Below are 18,305 nucleotides of genomic sequence, written 5' to 3'. Positions count from 1 at the left end.
CCCCCCCCCCCCCCCCCCCCCCAGTAACCAGCAGCTGCAGAAACCAGGGCCTGTCTCCCTGGAGCATCCGACCTACAGTGGGCACTCGGTACCTAGAGACCCATCTCTCATCAGGACGGGGTGGGGGTGCCAGGTGAACCCAGGGAGATAGACCCCAGGTGGACAACACAGGGGGCCACCCACCTGGGCTCGGCGCCATCTCAACCACAGCGGGACACAATCACAGCAAGGGAAGCCAAGTGAGCGAGGCCAGGGCAGGCCTGCCGGCCACCAGCACACAGAAGACGTCTTCACTGGGACTGGGCCAATCTTGGGTTTGGAGGAGCTCCACACCTGTGCAGAGGCACCTGGGCCATGTGGGGACAGTCACAGGGGTGCCCGGCTCTGCTGACGAGGCCAAGGCCAGTCTTGAGCTGGAACCGGATGCATCTGCAGAACTCACCTCAAGGGACTTGATCGGGTTCCATGCTCCTAGCAAGCAGCTCACTGGTTTTGACGGATTCCCAGATGGGGCCGTAGACAGGAGTGCTCCGTCCTAGGACAGGTACTTGCCACGGGGCACACCGCGTTGCTCACGATGCCCCAGGGTGCCGGGGTTCAGGGTCCCTCCCTGGCCTGGTTCAGCTGTCACCCTACCCTTCTTCTGAGGCCATGGGCCCCCGAGGTCCTGCACAGCTCTGGCCAGCACCCAGCCGTGAGCCCATCAGTCAGTCCCTGGGCCTTTCTGACTCAGACTGCCCAGTGTAAGAAAATGTCATTCGAGGACTTAATCAGGAGATTCAAAATGGAAATCCGGACTTCGACTTTTTAAAACCTCTCAATGTCCAGCTGCACAGACCCCCTCCTCCAGCAACGGCTGGGCTAATTGGGGTCCGTGGGGCTTGGCACCACCGCTCCCTACCGTGCCCGTGATCCCAGGGCCTCCTCACTGCCTTGACGTGGGGCCCCACCCTGAGGGGGGGCCTCGGTGGTCCTGCCCCGAGACCTCACTAGAATCCGGCTGGGGGTCACGGCCTCCTCCTCCCGGTGCGCACCTTTCCCTGAGGGAGCCCCCGCCTTGGGATCCTGCAAGCCCTCCTCACCGGCCAACGGGAACAGTCCCGCTCCTTCCACCCTGGGTGGCCGGCTGGGAGCACCTGGGGGGTGGGAGGCCCAGAGCCCAGCCAAGTGGCACAACCTGGTCATGTGGGGCTGCCCGGAAGCAGTAGCACGACCTGCTCCACAGCGATGACTGTTACAGGGATGGCCGACACAGCCGTCTTAGCTACTCTCTCCCCCAAGCATGGCCCAAGCCCAGAGAGGGGGGAGGGGGGAGAGAGTACCCCCCCCCCATGCATGGGTGCTGCCGGCCGGGGCAGGTGGCCTAAGGGGCCAGTGAGCCTCCGTCGGCAGGGGGGCCCCGCCACGTGCAGGGGCGCTCACGCAAGCCGAGCCGCCGCGGGGAGCTGTGGGCACCCAGGCTGAGCCGTGCGGTGTGCGCAGAGGCAAGGACGGTGAGGGCCTGTGGGCGCTGAAGCCCGTCTCTGCTGCCTGTCCTCCCCCCCCGCCCCCCCCCCCCCCCGTGGGTGACTTTGCAGAAAGGAGCCTGAAGGGACCGGCTCTTCACTGGCGAGGAAAGGGATGGGTAGGCGCCTCGGGGGCTCTGAGTGTACTTTCCCCTCCCAACATTTTAACACATTTTTCTTTTACACGTTTGTTTGAGAGAGCACGCACAAGCAGTGGGGGCAGAGGCAGAGGGAGCGGCACACTCCCCGCCGAGCAGGGAGCCCGATGCGGGGCTCGATCCCAGGACCCCGGAATCATGACCTGAGCTGAAGGCAGACGCTTAACCAACTGAGCCACGCAGGTGCCCCATTTTATCCCATCTTCGAGTCCGTATCAACTCAGGACAGATCATGGTGTGAACACCTGCATGCCCGCTCCTGGATCCATCCACTGGCGGTTCGGAGGGCAGATGTGTAGGGACTCTCCCTGCAGTTTTGCTCTGAGCCCTCTGAAACTCCCCCACAGGCCTGGCTTCAAAGCCTCCCTCCAAAAGAAAGGTGGGGAAGGGTGAGTCTGCACAGGCCCCCGTTCCCCACTAGCAAGGCAAAGGACCTCGGGAAGCTTCGTGTTACTTAACTTCACTCCCATCCAGTACGCGAAAGCTCCGGAAGGCTCTGCTTTCATGAAAAGGTCAGGCAAACCCACTAGTCTTTTAGGTCTTAAGTTGAGGCTCCAAGTCAGCTAACTGCTGGAACAACCCAGAACATGGGGAAAGTCTGGTTAGAACGGCCTTTTCCAGGGGCGCCTGGGTGGCTCAGTTAAGCGTCTGCCTTCAGCTCACGTCATGATCCCAGGGTCCTGGGATCGCGCCCCTGCTCAGCGGGGAGTCTGCCTCTCCCTCTCCTGCTCCCCCTGCTTGTGCTCTCGCTCTGTCAAATAAAATCTAAAAATACAAAGAACGGCCTTTTCCAGCCTGGTAGACGTTAGCCACTTGTGGCGATTTAAGTTAAATTAAAACCACTCTCAGCCCCTTGGGCAACACCCGAGGAGCTCAGCTGCATACCCGCTGCGGCCGGTGCTCTGGGGCGCGTGGACAGAGCCCCCCCACATGGGCGGGCAGGCAGGGGGGCTCCTCCACAGCGCGGAGCTCACACGGACACGGCAAGATGCAGGGAGAGGCTGGGGCCCCCCAATGGGACTTCGCAGGGGCACAAGGTGCTCTACAACATCTGACACGGTCGCCCGGGGTGTCCGTTGAGGGGCCAGGCCTGGCGCCACAGGCGTTCTCGGGCAGCTTCTCTGGCGTGGGCCAACCACCCACCGCTCCAGCCAGCACCCCGCCCCCCACGTCAGGGTCAGTGAGCTCTGACCACTTTTGCCCGGTTTGATCAAGTTCTGCTGGAACCCAGGGTCCCCCGCGTGCCGTACGGCGGGTGGCGGCCCCCAGACAAGCAGCGGGGCCAAACGGAGCCACCCGGGAGCCGCGCACAGGTCCCCCGCAGCCAGCGTCTGCCCCGCCCGCACGGTGCGTTCCCACCGAGCACTTAGGCAACGTCCTCACGGGTCTCCGTCCCCGGGTGGCGGGAAAGCCCTGGCTGAGGCCTGCCTGGGAAGACACGGTCCTGAGACGCCACCGTCTGTCCCCCACTTCCCACCGTCAGGCACCGATCGCCCGCCTGGGGTCGGGGCGCCTCACCCTGGTGCTTTGTTCAGCGCCAAAGCCGCACCTCCCAGCGGCACACACACAGACCCCGCCGTTCACCACCGCAGCAACACGCGCCCCTTCCTGCGGGAAGTGCTGGTCCCCGAGACCGCGGCCTTGGAGCTCCAAGAAAGGCCAGCAACACGTTCCAAAGATGCCCCCACTGCCCCCACGGGAAAGCACTTCCCGCCTTTTCTCCACCCACGGCACGCACGTGCAGGTCACAGTCCTGTTACCACATGCTTCCCAAGGGACTCCGTCTGGGGACAGTGATGGTCGCCAACAGACGGGAACGTCCTCAGGGTTCAGAACAAGCTAAAGGCAGTTCCACCCCGTGCCCCAAGAAATGTTCTACGAATTCAGACGCTCGACCCCACAGCTGGGACGGAATGAAGAAGTACACGCAGAACATGTCCACACCATCAGGCTTCCATACAGTCACTTGGTAACTTGAGGGAGAACGCTGTGCCAGCTACCCGGAGAGAACCGACCCACGGCCAAAGCGAAAACACGAGCGCGACCGCGTAATGCCCAAAGTCAAACACACAGAAAACGATCCTCTCTGGCCTGCCCACACGTCCTCCTTCTACAGCAGAAAGGCTCGGGCACGGAGGGCACCCCTGCAACGTGCCGCCCACACGCCCCGGGAGGCAGCTCTTGGGGAGCGAAGGCAACGCGGGGCCATGGAAACCTGGAAACGACGTCCTTCCACAGCAGAGACCAGCCCCGAGCCAGGAACCCACGCCGGGGTGGCACAGTGGGCCTGGGCAGCAAGACGCACACAGCTGCCCTGGGCAGCACCTCCCACTGGAATTTCCCGTATTTCCAGCCCCCTCCTGCGTGCCCGGCTTCCTCCTGGAAAACCTCCTCTTGCTTGAGCTGAAACGGAACTAGGAAGAAGCCAAATCCCAAAACCCCCAGGAAACCAGGACCGTCCTGAGCAACATGACCAGTAGAGGGGACACAGACCTCCCTCGACCTCCACGTCACTCACCGATTTTTAGTTTTTATAGAAAATTTTATTCAACATACAACATTTTCCAGCAAAAAGGCAATATACAGGAAGAGTTGGTGTACATTGCTGCTACAGAAACAAACAAAAATCCTGGAAAAGGATGAAAAATAAGTGTGATCTGCTGATTCTATTTTACTGCACTCAAAACTAGACACGCAGCCGGCATTAGCTCCAAAATAAAAGGAAACAAGGCTGGGACCGAAATAAAACTACACACAATGAATATCAACATCAGTGAGAGTCACTTAGATGCACCCAACAAAGTCACCTCCTCCCAGTGGCGAATTTTACATGTTCATTCATTAAATATACAATTTCATTTCTTTTTTTTTTTTTTTAACTTTTTTACAAAGTCAACAGCTTACTGACCACTAGTGAGCATGCCCTCTTTGCTAAAAGGCTCTCCTTTTCTCCTTCTGTCTGTTCCGTTTCGAGGAAATTCTACTGGTAACTGCTTCACCTGCTTGTTTGAGTGGGGTGAGATCGTTAGGTCTGACGAGAGGCAGCAGAGTACACCTTAACTGTACTGGACAGTGTTTTCAATTGAATAAGACGACCCCAAACCGCCTGGCGGGCCCGTATTCGTATTCAGTGCCTCCACGTTGCGAGCGGGTTGCGGAATGGTGGTGACTGGCAGAGTGAGACACGTTTACTGAGACCCAGGCAGCGGGAGGAGGACCGAGGAAGGGGGACAGTACACGCAGTGAAGGAAAGAGCACTATTTATTAGGTTGTGAGTTTCTCTGTTTTGCCTTTACAGATGCACAAAAGGTCATGGCAAGTAGAACTGAGAGGGAAATACGTCAAACGAGCCTACACGCAAGACCAGCTGCGGGGCTGGTGACCGCGACCCTAGGAAGGCGGCCAGGCGGCCTCTGCTGGCTGGGAACAGACCAGAGGCCTCTCGCCAGAGCCTCGCGGCCCTCACCTCTTCTCCCCCGCGATGCTGGCCGTCGCCTTGCACTGTGGTTACCATAAAATAACTCTCATCGGCATCCAAGCTTTATAAAAACACCTTCATTTTGCTCAAAAAGGGCAGTCAATAGATACAGAGAAGCCAAACTGAACAGCCTCAACAAAATAAAATTAACATCAGCAGCAAATCCCCTTGCTGAAGACTTCGGATAGAGTGCACGTGTACCAAAGTTCTAGGCTGTTAAAAAGGGGCACACACCCACGCACGGCCCCTCGCCTTGCACACACTGGGTAAGGAAGTCAGTTATGGATTTTAATGGCCTTTTCCAGGTAAGTGTAGCGACTCCTCTTTGGGGCTTTGTTGAAGTGGTCGAGCCCTAGCCAAGGCCGAGGATGAGACATGTTACCTGGTGGAGAGAGAGACACGGCTGAGACTGGACGGAGAGCAAGTCCTAGAAGCCCAGGGCCAGTGGCCGACCCGAGGTGTGGCTCCCGGGGAAGCTGGGACTCGGAGCCAAGCACCGCCCACCCTCATGGACCAGACCACCAACGTTTCAACCCTGGTCACGCACTGTTCCTCCCTGCTTCACAGACGCCACTGGAACCCAGGGCGGGCCGCCCACTTCTCGGGCCGCGGGAGGGCGCTTACCAGGCTGGGGCTCAAAGTCTTTCAAGTTCACTTCATACTCATCCTCGTTTATGTACTGGTGTCGGCCCATCATCACAATGGCAAATTTAAACTGAAAGACAGAAGGGCCCCTCCTCCGTGAACTCTGGGCACGAGCAAACGCACGCCTCCGGCCAAAGTCTTGGCTGCTTCCTGAGCCAAGGTTTCGGGGTGCTGCCAGACATCCCTCACAAGTGCCCCAGACATGCGTACCTTCTCAAACTCCTTTTCCTGGATGTCTAGCAGACTCTGAATCCGTTTCATGACTTCTCTGAAATGCTCGCCCTACGAACGGTAAAGGACACGTGTGTGCACGCTCATCTGTGTGCGCTCATCTGTGTGCGCCCCTCCGTGGCAGTGGCCCCTCGTGGCCCGCGTGGACACCACCAAAGCTCATCATCAGCCCGAGGAGCCCAGATTCAGCAGCATAAATCCCAAAGCACTGAGACGGAGAATACTCGACCTATTACCAAACACCCTCACCTGGTGTATCCTCAGCAGAAACGGAATCCCGAACGTCCCGAACACCTCTTTGTGGAAGTGCGCCACAGTGACGAGCATCTCGTTCTCCTTGTCTATGTCCACCTGGTCCAAAGGTATTTCCTGGGGGCGGGAGACACACAGAGCTGAGCAACAGTCTATGCAAACAACCTCCGCATTTGCTTCTGACTCGATGCTCCAACGTGGCGTCACTGTGGGTGACGCCAGGTTTGGGTCTTGTTAGAATGAGGAGAGCTCCGAGTTGGAAGGTATCTGCATTTTTAAAGGAAACTCCGGGTTTCTGGAGACCAAACGATATACCAGTCTAGTAACTGGAAATTTCAGCTGCTCCTCAATCAACAGGGAGCCACAGCTTCTAACCAGACTGGTTTGGTGGCCCATACTCAGAATCCACGCCTGAGAACAAGTCCTCTGCGATCCTACGTATATGGGGACCTCCACAGTCAGACCCAGACCAAGAAGGACGCTGCGGCAGGGGAGGGGGCAAGCGGGTTTCAGCAGAGCGGGCCGGCACGCTGTGTGACAGACGGCGGGCAAGGCCAAGCAGCACTGTCAACGGGCCTCATGCCACTCAACCCGACACACCTGATGTGCTTGCAGAGGAAGATTTCAATAAAGTATTAACTCCTCAAAATGCGTAAGAGTAAAATTAACCGCAGGGATCACGTCTACTGGTACCCTACACAACGCTTAGGCCGTGTCCGCAAGTCAGGGCTACCTGGGAAGGGAGGCGGGCGGCCATCCCACAGGCCAGGGCGCCCACAAGGGAGGGCCAGTTACCTCTATTCGAAATGTTCTACTCGTTGCCGGAGATAAGCATTCTAACAGTTCATCTTCTTGGTGCACACCAATAATCTTGTAGCTTACGATTTCTAGCAGCCTGCACAAAACAAGGGGGGAAATGAACTACATCAATTCGTGTGACAAAAAAGGACGGGTAAGTAGCTTCCTAAAAAGAAATTCTTTATTATAAAGCTATCTACATTTGCTTATTTTCTTCCTCTTCAGAGAGCTGAAAGGCCCAAAGAGGGCATCGTTGGGGAGCAACAGAGGCCCGGTCGGCAGCCCCGGCAGCCCGAGGCCATGCGGCCCCGTGTGGGCACAGGGATGGAGGGGAATCCAAGCCCCCAGGAACTGTGTACATCGTGCCCACGATGGTTCCCAGCTGGGCAGGGCCTGTGGTGTTTTTCTCCTGCCCTCTTTAGAGAATAAGGACCTCATTCTTTTACTGATGGCACAGAGCACGCATTCCGGGAAGCAAAGAGCCCCAAGGCTCGTTTTGTCCCGTGAGCGGGCAGCAGGGCACCGGCATGAGAAGGCCCAACTCTGAAACAAACACTGCCCGTCAAGTCTGGGGCTTCTGTCTGCAGCCGGAATATCCGCCCCGTGGATCAGAAGCACCTGGATTTCTCCACTGCAACCAAGAGCAACCTGGATTTCTGCCCTGTTTCAGCTGATGCTCCATTTGAGTCCTCTCTCTTTACTGTGGGTGATTTTTCTACCCGAATCTCATCTTTTTACAGCTTAATAACAGGAGACAGGGAAGGAAGAAAGAAAACATGGCTCAATTGTGAAATACTTATAAACCGCCACAAAAGCCGGGCGGAGAGCCGGTCTGCCACTCTGCTGCACCGGTCCCGGGAACACGGCCGCAGGGCGCGGGCCACCCCCAGCTGCAGGAAATACTTGCCTAAGTTTCCCTGACGCCTTCTCCCCAAGCTCAACAGCCTTTTTACATTCTTCCAGCAGGTCCCGGACACACCCATGCTTATCGGGATATAGTGTGATTTCCTAGGAAATGACAAGATGAAAGAAAATGTAAGGGGTCTCGGCTCGAGCACATCCTTGATGCTGGAAGAGAGGAAGAAACTGCAAGGGATTTTCAGTTGTCCCTAGCTCCCCACCACATCACCAACGCCCCGCCCCCAGTCTGAGGGCCCCTGATGCGTGAACTTGGACCCCCGGCCCCGGCCCCAGCCTGCAGGGGAGTTTAAGAAATGCCAATTTGATGCCAAAAGGTTGCCGTTTACAGGACAGCTTCTCGGCAAACTCTCCCACAGAAGGCCAGCTCCTAGCCGGCTCTCTCAGCAAAGTGACAACAGGACAGTGTCAGCCGAGACAACAACCAGGGCTGGACTGGAGGAGGTCAGCCTGTCAATTCCACCAGATGAGCATGTTTATGACACATGGCGAGCATTTTCCTTAAAAACCGCCAGAGCTACAAACGCGAAACACTAGGGTGCAAGCAGGGAAAGACTTATCTGTGCCCACCTCAAGTGGGCAGGCAGCACCCACCCCGCCCTCAGGCTCGCTGTTAGAGACCAGAGGGCCAGGCAGAGGTAGAAATGGTTGAGAAGCAGTGGTGGTGGCAAGAGGGGGACAGAGGGCCTCTAACACCTTCATTTCGTTGTTTTAGTTTTCAAGAGCTAGACAAACACTAAACACACACCAATGAAAATAAAAATTCGTATCATTAAAAAGCACGTACCTCTTCCCTAAACTGGCTGTTTAACCAAATACACTTAAAACTTCGTCTGTTTTCAAAGTCTGTGATTTTCATCTTAAGCTATTGAGAAAAGAGAGACTATCAGATACGTCTCCACAAAACCCAAACCTCATGACCCACGGTTACATGAATTCGGACTCATACCTGCTGATAGTAAAGTTTCTTAGGTTGTCTAGGCTTGAAGAACTGTAGGAGATCTCTTAAAGTCCCTTCATAATTATGTCTAAGAGGGTTACCTGGGCCGTCCCTATAACTGCACAAGAAAACAGCATATAAACAAATGACTTATTTGCCTAAAACAAGTATCAGTGAGTTAGCATAAATGCAAACCACTGCCCGTACGCCTAGACTCAAACCGTGGGCCTGGCACAGGGCTTCCCTCCATACTCCTGTTTCCCGAGCCCTTAGTCCCCCTGGCGGTCCCACGTGCGCTCTCGGCAATGGGGACAGGGCACACGCGAGCTTGGCCGGGGTGGGCCCAGCTGGATGCGAGGGAGAGGTGTTGGTGATGTTATCTAAACAAGTCCGGCTCTAGATGAGGCAGGCTGCCAACTACGCGGACATCTGGGAGCAGTGTGGGCAGGATGTGTGTGGTGACGACTCTGCATCGGAAACTAAGCGGTGGACTGTCAGACGGTGCAGCCAGCTATTACTGGAATTAGTTCCACGATGTCGAGATCAATTATGGAGGGCATGCAGTACAGACCAGACAGCAAGGGGCCAGGGAGCACCTTACCCTTGAGACTTGAAAAACTGGAGCAACATGGGGTCAGTGTTGAGCCTCTGGGCCACTGTCTTTGCAACCTGGGAGGAGGGAAGGGACCCAAAGTCAGAAAAGGCCCATGTTGGGGAGTGAACTGAAATTTGCTTATAAACTTTACCATTAACTATTTACCTAATGTTCTTAAAGAAATGTGAAATGAATAGCCTGAATTTACATGGCCTAAAAACCTACCACCGACTGAGAACAAACTATACTCCCCAGTGTATGCTCCATGGGGGCAGCACGTCGGTGAAATCACCTGTTAAAGGGTTTTTTGCCTTTTTTTTTAAGTAGCCTGAACACACGACCCCGAGATTAAGACCTGAGCTGAGATCGAGAGACAGATGCCTAACCGACTGAGCCACCCAGGTACCCCACCTTTCCTTTTACAGATTATTTAAGCAAACTCTAAACACAACGTGGGGCTCCAAGTCACAACCCTGAGATCAACAGCCGCACACTCCTTCCACCCAGCCAGCCAGGTGCCCCAAGGGTTTCTCACTTTTAACGGTGAAGTCTACAGGTTTATTTTCCAATGGCAAGTTGTAATTGAAGCAAAACTGCTGTAAAAACTATCATCTCTGAAACCAAATCATGCCCGGGGGGGTGGGGTGGGGGTGGGAGGGGGCAGCGCCAACACCAATCCCCTCAAGAACCATTCAGACAATGGGGCCGTCACCTTCCTCCAGAACCAAACCCAGCAGGCCTCTCTCTCTTCAGTCCTTCCTTTTTAAGAAGAACTTGGTCTCTCTGGTATAGAATCTGAAGGGGAAGGACCACTTGTCAAATACCTGAAAATAATTCATTCGGTTTGATAATGTAACCACAAATCCAGGATCATTAGGGATTGTTTTATCACAGAAAATGACATCAACACGGTGGTAGAGGTCTCGGAAATATTCTTTTGCAGTGGGTAATTCACTGTTATCATTTTCAGGGTCATCCCTGCGGGGGGAGAAAGAAACAAATTGCAGACTGAATCGAAGTCCAGGCCAGGGATAACGGTTATTAAAAAAAAAAAAAAAAAAAAAAGGCATCACCTCTGAACCCACAGGGACACGGACTAACAGCGTGGATGCCAGGAGTCTGTCCCAGAGAGTCCGTAGCCAGGACAGTTAAGGAAAGGCCACCACACAGAGGAGCTGTGCTCGGAGCCTCCCATGTGCTAGTGCGAACCGCCCCCTGCTTCACATCCTGACAAGGGCACGAAACCATGTCCTCCCATTAAAGACTCAGCATGACAGGCCTCACGGCAGAGCCCACTCTCTGACCCCAAGCTGGCAGGCGACCACCTTCCTGCTAAGGCAGCAAGTATTTACTACCTGGTCCTCCAAACACAAGTCTGCCAACCCCCGCTCCTGGGGACCCCATCACCGGTGCTCGAGCCCGCCACGGCCAGGTGGCTTCTGCAAGAGCCCAGGCAAGGCTGCTTGCTGACGAAGTGGCTAAGACGGCAGACCTGCTGGTCCGACGGGCCCTAAACGAATTGCCTATGCAGGTGCGTGCCAGGGACGCTCATGCTGAGGGAAAGGAAAACCATCCTGCTACGGTTGGAAAGACCTCTGCCACCCCACTAAGAGCTGCCGTGCTCAGCACGGATTCTTAGAAAATGAGACCACTCGTTACATGAGCAAAAGGTCCACTGCCCACGATCCCCAAACCAGGAGAGGCCGACTTCTGTCAACATTCTCAGCTACTTCAAACAAAATCTAACTCAGGGTCTTGACACGGTTTTGTTTCTGCTTCTGGGGCTTATGAGGAAACTCGCTCTTAGTACAAAGTGATACAGTCCTTCAAAATGTACTTACTTCTGGAAGACTATAATGTCACCGTCCATTAGTTCATCAAGGGCTTTATCAAGAGACACGTCGTAATCCTGAATTCTCTCTGTTAAATTCGGTTTAACTTCCTACAGTAAGAGAGATGAATGGTTACCGCCTAACGTTTAATATGACCAGACGCCGCAGGTGTTCTCCCTGAGAATTCTGTTCTCTGTGCCCTCCATTTCTAGTGAGAATGCTAATGGGAACGTTACTGTCCACAAAGACGTAATGATCACCGAGCCCGAGTGAGGAAAAATCAGACATCTACAAACGTGACCCTCTACTCAATACCACCCGGGGCCTCCACCACTTAGCTGCAGACTGCACACAACAACGAGTCAGGGCTAGCAAAACAAACAAGAAAAGCCCTCCCCAAACCACAAACGATACACTGATTACAGAAAAACAAGACATCCAAACCTCATAGAGGATAAGACTAGTATCTTGGATAAATCCTGCTCTGTCACACATAACCGGGAGCAAGTCACCTGCGTTCGAGAAAAACAAAGAATCCAGAGCTGTAATGGACCGAGACTTTAGCAAAACCAACTCCGATGGTGAGGACAGTAGGACTTACGTATTTTACAGGATATTGGTGTGTAGATGTGCCCACAGTAATTCAAGCTCCGTGTCTTGGGGTCATACATCTTCAAAAATAGCATGACATCATCTACAAGGTTAACAAACAGGTTTTGTTAGGATCTTAACACTTGGGACAATGTCCTAAAAATATTAATAGTAGGCAACCAAGTGACAGCGTCTGGCACCCAAAAGCTACCGTGTCAGGTGAGGTTCATCATAACGCTGACTGACCCTAGGAGTATAGCATCATTCTGCACGTCGGGCCCCCGGGAAACAGTAATCCGAGGCAGGGAGGATGGGACCGAGGGCAGTGAACTTATTAGGCATCTTATTTTCAAGGTTAGGTACTAACCAGCTAGCTGACTGTTGCCCTGAGAAAATGCTACTATCGTGTGTCTTTGCAGCAATGACAACTGACCATTTTAGAGCGAGCGTCAACAGGCTCTGACCCACCTGTTTTGGCAGAGTTGTGCCAGCAGATGGCCAACCTGTTCGTTGCCGAGTTTCTGCACCCGCTTTCTGGCGGAAGAGGCCGCAACGGCCCACAGGCGTGAAATACTTACTACCCGGCTCTGGGCAGGGACGGTCTGCAGCCCTGCCCCGCGGCGGCCCCTGTGAGGCACGCGGCCAACTACGCAGACTCAGCACGGCCGCGGCCTGCTCGCCACTGGCAGCCAGTCAGGCCCAGCCAGCTTCGCCAAGAAGCCTGAACACGGGAAGGGGTTCAGGGGCATTTCTGAAACCGGACCTCTTGGCCAGGGAAGCATGCCTAACCCCACGTGTGACTAGACACTGGTCCCGGGCCCCGGCTCTGCTGCTCCGGGGGTACTTACGATCTTTGTCAAACTTGGGTAACGTGGCTCCACTGGCAGCCAGCTCCGGATCAACGGTCTCCAGGAATATCGTCCACGGGTTTTCATTATCACTCAGCTCAATCATCTATTTCCAAAAGAGATGCTGCTGTTAGGGTATTTCCAGGGCTAAGTGAGAGTGAAGAGCACGGCTGCCCACCATTCAGCGGGCCAGGGGCAGACAAGCAACAGCGGCGCAAAGCGACTCTGACCGAGGTGCGCGGCGCCCGCCGCCCTCACGCGCCCTCACCGTCTTGTTGCCGTCCGCCTCGTTATCCAACATTGCGGGCCGTTTGGTTCCGTTACTCCTCGCCTGCATGGGCCATAACCGAATCTGATCTTGGGGAAATCCCTGAAAAAAATTATCACTAAATTAATTAAAACAAAATCAGGGGCGCCTGGGTGGCTCAGTCGTTAAGCGTCTGCCTTCGGCTCAGGTCATGATCCCAGGGTCCTGGGATCGAGCCCCGCATCGGGCTCCCTGCTCAGCGGGAAGCCTGCTGCTCCCTCTCCCGCTCCCCCTGCTTGTGTTCCCTCTCTCGCTGCCTCTCTGTCAAATAAATACATAAAATCTTAAAAAGAAAAAAAAATCAGCTCATACTTTAATTCCGTATGACTGTAAATGATTCTAGGATAAGAAGAAACAAAATGATAGTTTGAGCTCTCCCTGCTGACGTGGACGAGAGAGCCGAGCCCACCCCCGCCCCCTCCCCGGCTTCCAGGGTTCCCAGGATGCCTGGGCTCGAATGCCCGATCCTAGCTCGTCCAGTTTGTGAGGAAAGCAGACAGAACCCGGAGATGAAAACAACCATCCCCAGAAGGGCCGGCACTCACCATGGTCTGAGAGAGGTTCTGGACAAATTCAGCCAGAGAGGAGTTTTTCAATACTTTGAACACAGTGTATTTCACTTTTTCTTCATCATACATATCATTTCCTTGGTGGCCACAAAACTGGTCCTCTGCAACTATCTGAAAATACACAAGAAAACACACAACAGCTCATACTTTAATTCCATGCATCCAACGGATGCACAGATGCTGTGAGACCACTCCAAGCAAAACAAAGTTTCAACAGTAACAAGCTAAAAAGAGCTAGTCTCTGGCTTCAGTGACCCTTCTTCCAGGGACCCAAAGAGAAAAGTATCAAGATGACAAAGGACGAAATCGGGTGTTTAGTTAGAAAGTACAAACACGGATGCCGGGGTGGCTCAGTCGGTTAGGCGTCTGCCTTCAGCTCAAGTCATGCTCTCAGGGTCCTGGGATCGAGCCCTGCACTGCGCTCCTTGCCCTCCCTGCTTGTGCTCTCTCTCTCTCGGAAATAAATAAAATCTTAAAAAAAAAAAAAAAAAAAGTACAAACACCTGCACCGCCACACACCCCCGCCCCCTCCCTGGAGGGCGAGCTGGAAGCCTGCTGCATGGCAGGTTCTGGATACCGCCCGGGCCCAGCCAGGACGCCAAGCTAGCACCTCTTCCCAGGCAACCAACCTGCTGAAAGCAGCACCCACTTCCCAATAGAGCAGCCAAACCATAAACCTAAACCTTCTGGAAGTTCACCTCCCCGTCCAGCTCTCCTTCCTTCCCCATCACTGGCGACGCCTCTCCGTGGCCTGGAGCGCCACCTCCCACCGCAAGCTCACCCTCCCATGCCCCACTCCAGGGGCCCTCCCCGCTCTGAGCTCCTCCATGCCCACGCTGAGAGAGCGTGGCTCAGTCTGGGGGGCCCTTCCCCTGAGCGGCCCCCACCATGGGGGCAGCGACGCCGCAGAAGCAAGGCTGACCTGCACTTGCATGTAGAGGTGGGCTTCCTGCCGCTCCTTCCGCTTCTGGGCCTCGATCCTTTTCTCCTCCTGGAGTCGCTCTACCAACTGCTGAGGGATGTCGTGGTCGGTGACCGCTTGTAAAACCTCACCTGCACGACAAACATGCCTTCTCTCTCACCTGTGTGCAGGTTCTCTGCTCCCCTCCTCAGAAGGTCCCAATGCCATGTGGTTGTCAACACAGCAATCTTATTCGAGTGAAATTGCTCAGGACCGCGAGTCCCCGTCAGAACCCACATGCCCTGTGTCCAGCTGGCCTGGGGGTGCGGGGACCAGGGCCGCGCAAGCCGAGCGCGCGGCCGCGTGGGGACGGGTGGTAGAGCTGGGCAGCACCCTGGGAACGGGGACTCAGGCCTGCGGCGCGACTCACTGAGCTTGGACTCCCTGATGTAGACCAGCATGTACGCATTGGTGCAGTGCCGCACGGACAGGTCGTCATCATGGCCCCCGTAGTTGTGCTCAATGGCCTCCTCCTTCGTGCACCTGGACACCACGTCGTCGTCAAATTTACACCACTGACAAGGAAAGCAAGGAGACGTGGCAGAGATAAAGCACACACAGGGCCAGTGTTCTCCTAAAATAAGTCATCTGAGGATGTGCCGGCCCCGGGCACTGTGTCAGGTAAGCCGGCCTCTCCCCAAGCTCCTGGGCACCTTGGCCGACTCTGGCCCGCATTCGGGGTATGGGGGTGGGAGGGCGGGCTGCGAAGCTGCGTCTGTTGGCAATTCTTACACTCCAACAGCCCACTTCAATTTACATTCAATTGACCAACAGTACAACTCTTTACAGATTTGAGAAAACATACAGAGCACACCTCTGCTGCTAGTAAAATCGAAGTTTTATGGTATAGTTATAAAATTAAATAGGGACATTTGATCCTATCTCATGACACAGTCTCACAGCAAGTGAGGGTCTGACTTTAAAAAGTCAGCAGATTTGTACATTATACGTATATTCCAATCTCTTCATTGTGGATCGAGTCACTTTCAACGGTACTAAATCTTACAGTGAAAGGTTCATCGTGGTCTGGCGCTATGTGGGTCCCTCCACCAAATCTCAGCTCGAGCGAGGTGGGCTCAGCCTCTGCTCTGTTCCTCACTGGCCCTATAGTCCTGGACACAGAGCCCGAGGAGACCCTCATCCCCTGGGGACGACTACAAGAGAGCAGATCCACGCAAACCTGGGGCAGACAGAGGGTCACACACCGCGGACAACCAGGCCTGTCCAATGACGTACCATGAGCACTGCCTCCCCTGCCCGGGCCCGGCCATGGACGATTATTCTGCTGGTATTCTTAAGTGGGAAGTAGGTGCCTCAATTTACATAACGAAGGGATCAAGGTTCAACGCTCAATACTAATAAAGAGAGGCATAATACGTATAATCACTAATTTCCTATTCACCTTTAAAGTATCAGCAATTAATGCATGAGAGCACAGAAATAAATCAGAGCCCAGGGGGTAATCTTTCATTATCCAGGCCATCGGGCAGGACTGGGCTAAGGTGAAGCTGAGTGCCAGGGTGAATGCCCTACACACCATCACATCCGACTCCACCCCTGCCCAGCACTTACTTTGCCATCCCCTTTGGGGTTCAGATAAACCACATAATGTCCACCATGATTATCTCCACTGTGAACCAGGACTGCATGAAGAATATAATTTGCAGGGTCCTTAGGATCTGTTTTTTGCAAAAATTCATCGAGTGGTAACTGTTCTGGGAATTCAAACCTATTAAAAAACATTTTTAAAGAAATCCAGGTTTCACTCACAGGTGAAATAGTTTACCTTTATGCTTTATTTATTGCTAGACGTTCTAATTTATTGGCTCATCTTTATTTGGAAAGGCAAGTATCAATGTGACTTGGGAGGCCCCATGAACACTTCGGAGGCAGCTCCCATTCATTAGAACAAGTTAATTATTCAGACAGCAGTAAAAAATTTGAAGCTACATAGGAGAAAAATGCTCTCAATGCACTGAGATGATGCTTCACCGAATTTCAAGTTCAGAATATTACACAACAGCCAGTCTTGTGATAGATGTACACCGTGATTCTTCTAGGATGTGGATAATTCTAAATGTTATTAACGAATAATTCTGGCTGTCCACAACTTAGAACAAAGCGGATACTGTACGTTTGAGAAACACGGGAAATCGGATCTGATCAGTGAAGACATGTAAGCAAGGATCCCCTACACCCCATGATTGCTAAAGACATCCTGAACTTGATTTGCTTTTAAATGACTGGGTCCATAAACACTTTAACAACACGGTCGAAATTAATCAGGAGTGCCTTGAGAGGAGGGCTGTCGAGGACTTGGAGAGTGAGCTCACGGAGTGTGAAGGGGCAGCCGCCCCGGCACCAGCCCAGTCCGCTCTCAGCAATCCTGGCTGCACTGCCAAATGTTCAGAATTCCTAAAGGATGTCAGAAATCTGGGCTTTTACACAAAATCTCATGGGTTTTTTTTGGGGGGGGGTTGTTGTTTTTTAATGTTGGCAACTAACGCCAATAAAAACAGAAACAAAAGCAAGGTGGGGACCCAACAAAACACACCAGCAGGTTGGCCTTGGTCTGCAGGATGCCAATCTGTGAGGTGTGGTGGAGACAGTTTCGTACAGATTCCACAGCGATGGGCAAGAACGAAAGAGCAAAGACCCGGCTGGTGGCAAGGAACTTGACTGGGTCCGTTCTCCCTCAAGTTTGATGGGTGACTAACCAACGTCTATCCTGTGCCCAAACTAACCAGTACCAAAGTTCTGTATTCTAAACCAGGTAAAGTAGTATTTACTACCACTCTTTTTATCTGGCATTTTAAGAATGGGGAAAACACCTAGAATAAGGCACACACATACATCTACATCATCTTCCTGAAAATTCCAACACATTCTAGAATACCAACTGAGAGATTACAAAATATTGGAGGATCGTATTTAAACAAACACAGCAGCATCAAATTCCACTCCTGAGGTAACAGCGGCATTCTGGCGAGTGCAAAACAGGTGGAGCAGAAAGCCCTCTCCCCTCAGACCTCCATCTGCCACAGTGTGGAGGGGGCTGGGGTTCCCTAAGAGGGAGCAATGGGAGGAACAGCCTCTGAAACCTCGTAAGGGAAATTATCCCTTTAAAACCATATTCTTGGGACAGTGAGGCGAGAGAGAGACCTAAATACATCAGAGATGGACTGAAAATATAAAAAGACTAAACAAAGCACTAAGACTGACCCCCGAAGTCAGGCGATGATTCAATCTTAACTTTAACATCCCACTATAAATTACCTATCATTGATCTTGATATTTTGGTCCGTCTGAGGGTCATACATAAATCTCATCAGCTGTAGATGTAACACTGGTGGCAAAGTTAGGAATTTCACACCTTTCTCTGCTTCCTGAACATTGAAAAAGAAATGCAAGTTTAGTTCAGCCCTCCTTAGTCCTTGAAGCAAGGACAGCAACAGCGGTTGGAGAGATTTGGTGGGAGAGGAAGGGTAGGTATCCAGCTGGGGTGCTTTTAAAATACTGTTTAAGAAACAGGCTCATGGGTGGCTCAGTCGGTTAAGCGTCCGACTCTTGGTTTCACTCAGGTCATGATCTCAGAGGTGAGATCAAGCCCCCGTCGGGCTCCAAACTCAGAGCAGAGTCTGCTTGAAATTCCCTCTCCCTCTCCCGCAGCTTGCATG

At 53.4% G+C, this 18,305-nt stretch overlaps 1 protein-coding gene across 3 annotated transcripts in view; it reads right to left on the bottom strand.

The window, feature by feature from the left end:
* Positions 1-4,906: 4,906 nt before the first annotated feature.
* USP7 (ubiquitin specific peptidase 7) overlaps positions 4,907-18,305 on the bottom strand; it is a 63,137-nt gene continuing 49,738 nt past the window's right edge. For all 3 annotated transcript variants that reach the window (XM_025860232.2, XM_025860233.2, XM_073899529.1), the window contains 20 exons: positions 17,905-18,014; positions 16,201-16,357; positions 14,999-15,143; positions 14,590-14,720; positions 13,644-13,778; positions 13,060-13,161; positions 12,792-12,897; positions 11,954-12,046; positions 11,797-11,864; positions 11,362-11,462; positions 10,345-10,498; positions 9,527-9,594; positions 8,935-9,043; positions 8,773-8,850; positions 7,975-8,075; positions 7,065-7,164; positions 6,267-6,386; positions 5,997-6,068; positions 5,766-5,856; positions 4,907-5,523 (listed from right to left, as the gene is read on the bottom strand). In XM_025860232.2, coding sequence (XP_025716017.2) covers positions 5,417-5,523; positions 5,766-5,856; positions 5,997-6,068; positions 6,267-6,386; positions 7,065-7,164; positions 7,975-8,075; positions 8,773-8,850; positions 8,935-9,043; positions 9,527-9,594; positions 10,345-10,498; positions 11,362-11,462; positions 11,797-11,864; positions 11,954-12,046; positions 12,792-12,897; positions 13,060-13,161; positions 13,644-13,778; positions 14,590-14,720; positions 14,999-15,143; positions 16,201-16,357; positions 17,905-18,014 — 2,148 coding nt within the window. In that variant the 3' untranslated portion in view covers positions 4,907-5,416. The remainder of the gene's footprint in view (positions 5,524-5,765; positions 5,857-5,996; positions 6,069-6,266; positions 6,387-7,064; positions 7,165-7,974; positions 8,076-8,772; positions 8,851-8,934; positions 9,044-9,526; positions 9,595-10,344; positions 10,499-11,361; positions 11,463-11,796; positions 11,865-11,953; positions 12,047-12,791; positions 12,898-13,059; positions 13,162-13,643; positions 13,779-14,589; positions 14,721-14,998; positions 15,144-16,200; positions 16,358-17,904; positions 18,015-18,305) is intronic.

The sequence above is a fragment of the Callorhinus ursinus genome, unplaced genomic scaffold (genome assembly GCF_003265705.2).
Source record: "Callorhinus ursinus isolate GAN/ISIS: 27379988/994484 unplaced genomic scaffold, GSC_fseal_2.0 scaffold13, whole genome shotgun sequence".
Lineage (NCBI taxonomy): Eukaryota > Metazoa > Chordata > Mammalia > Carnivora > Otariidae > Callorhinus > Callorhinus ursinus.
Note: the sequence above shows the minus strand (reverse complement) of the source record. Positions and strands in the feature narration are given on the sequence as shown.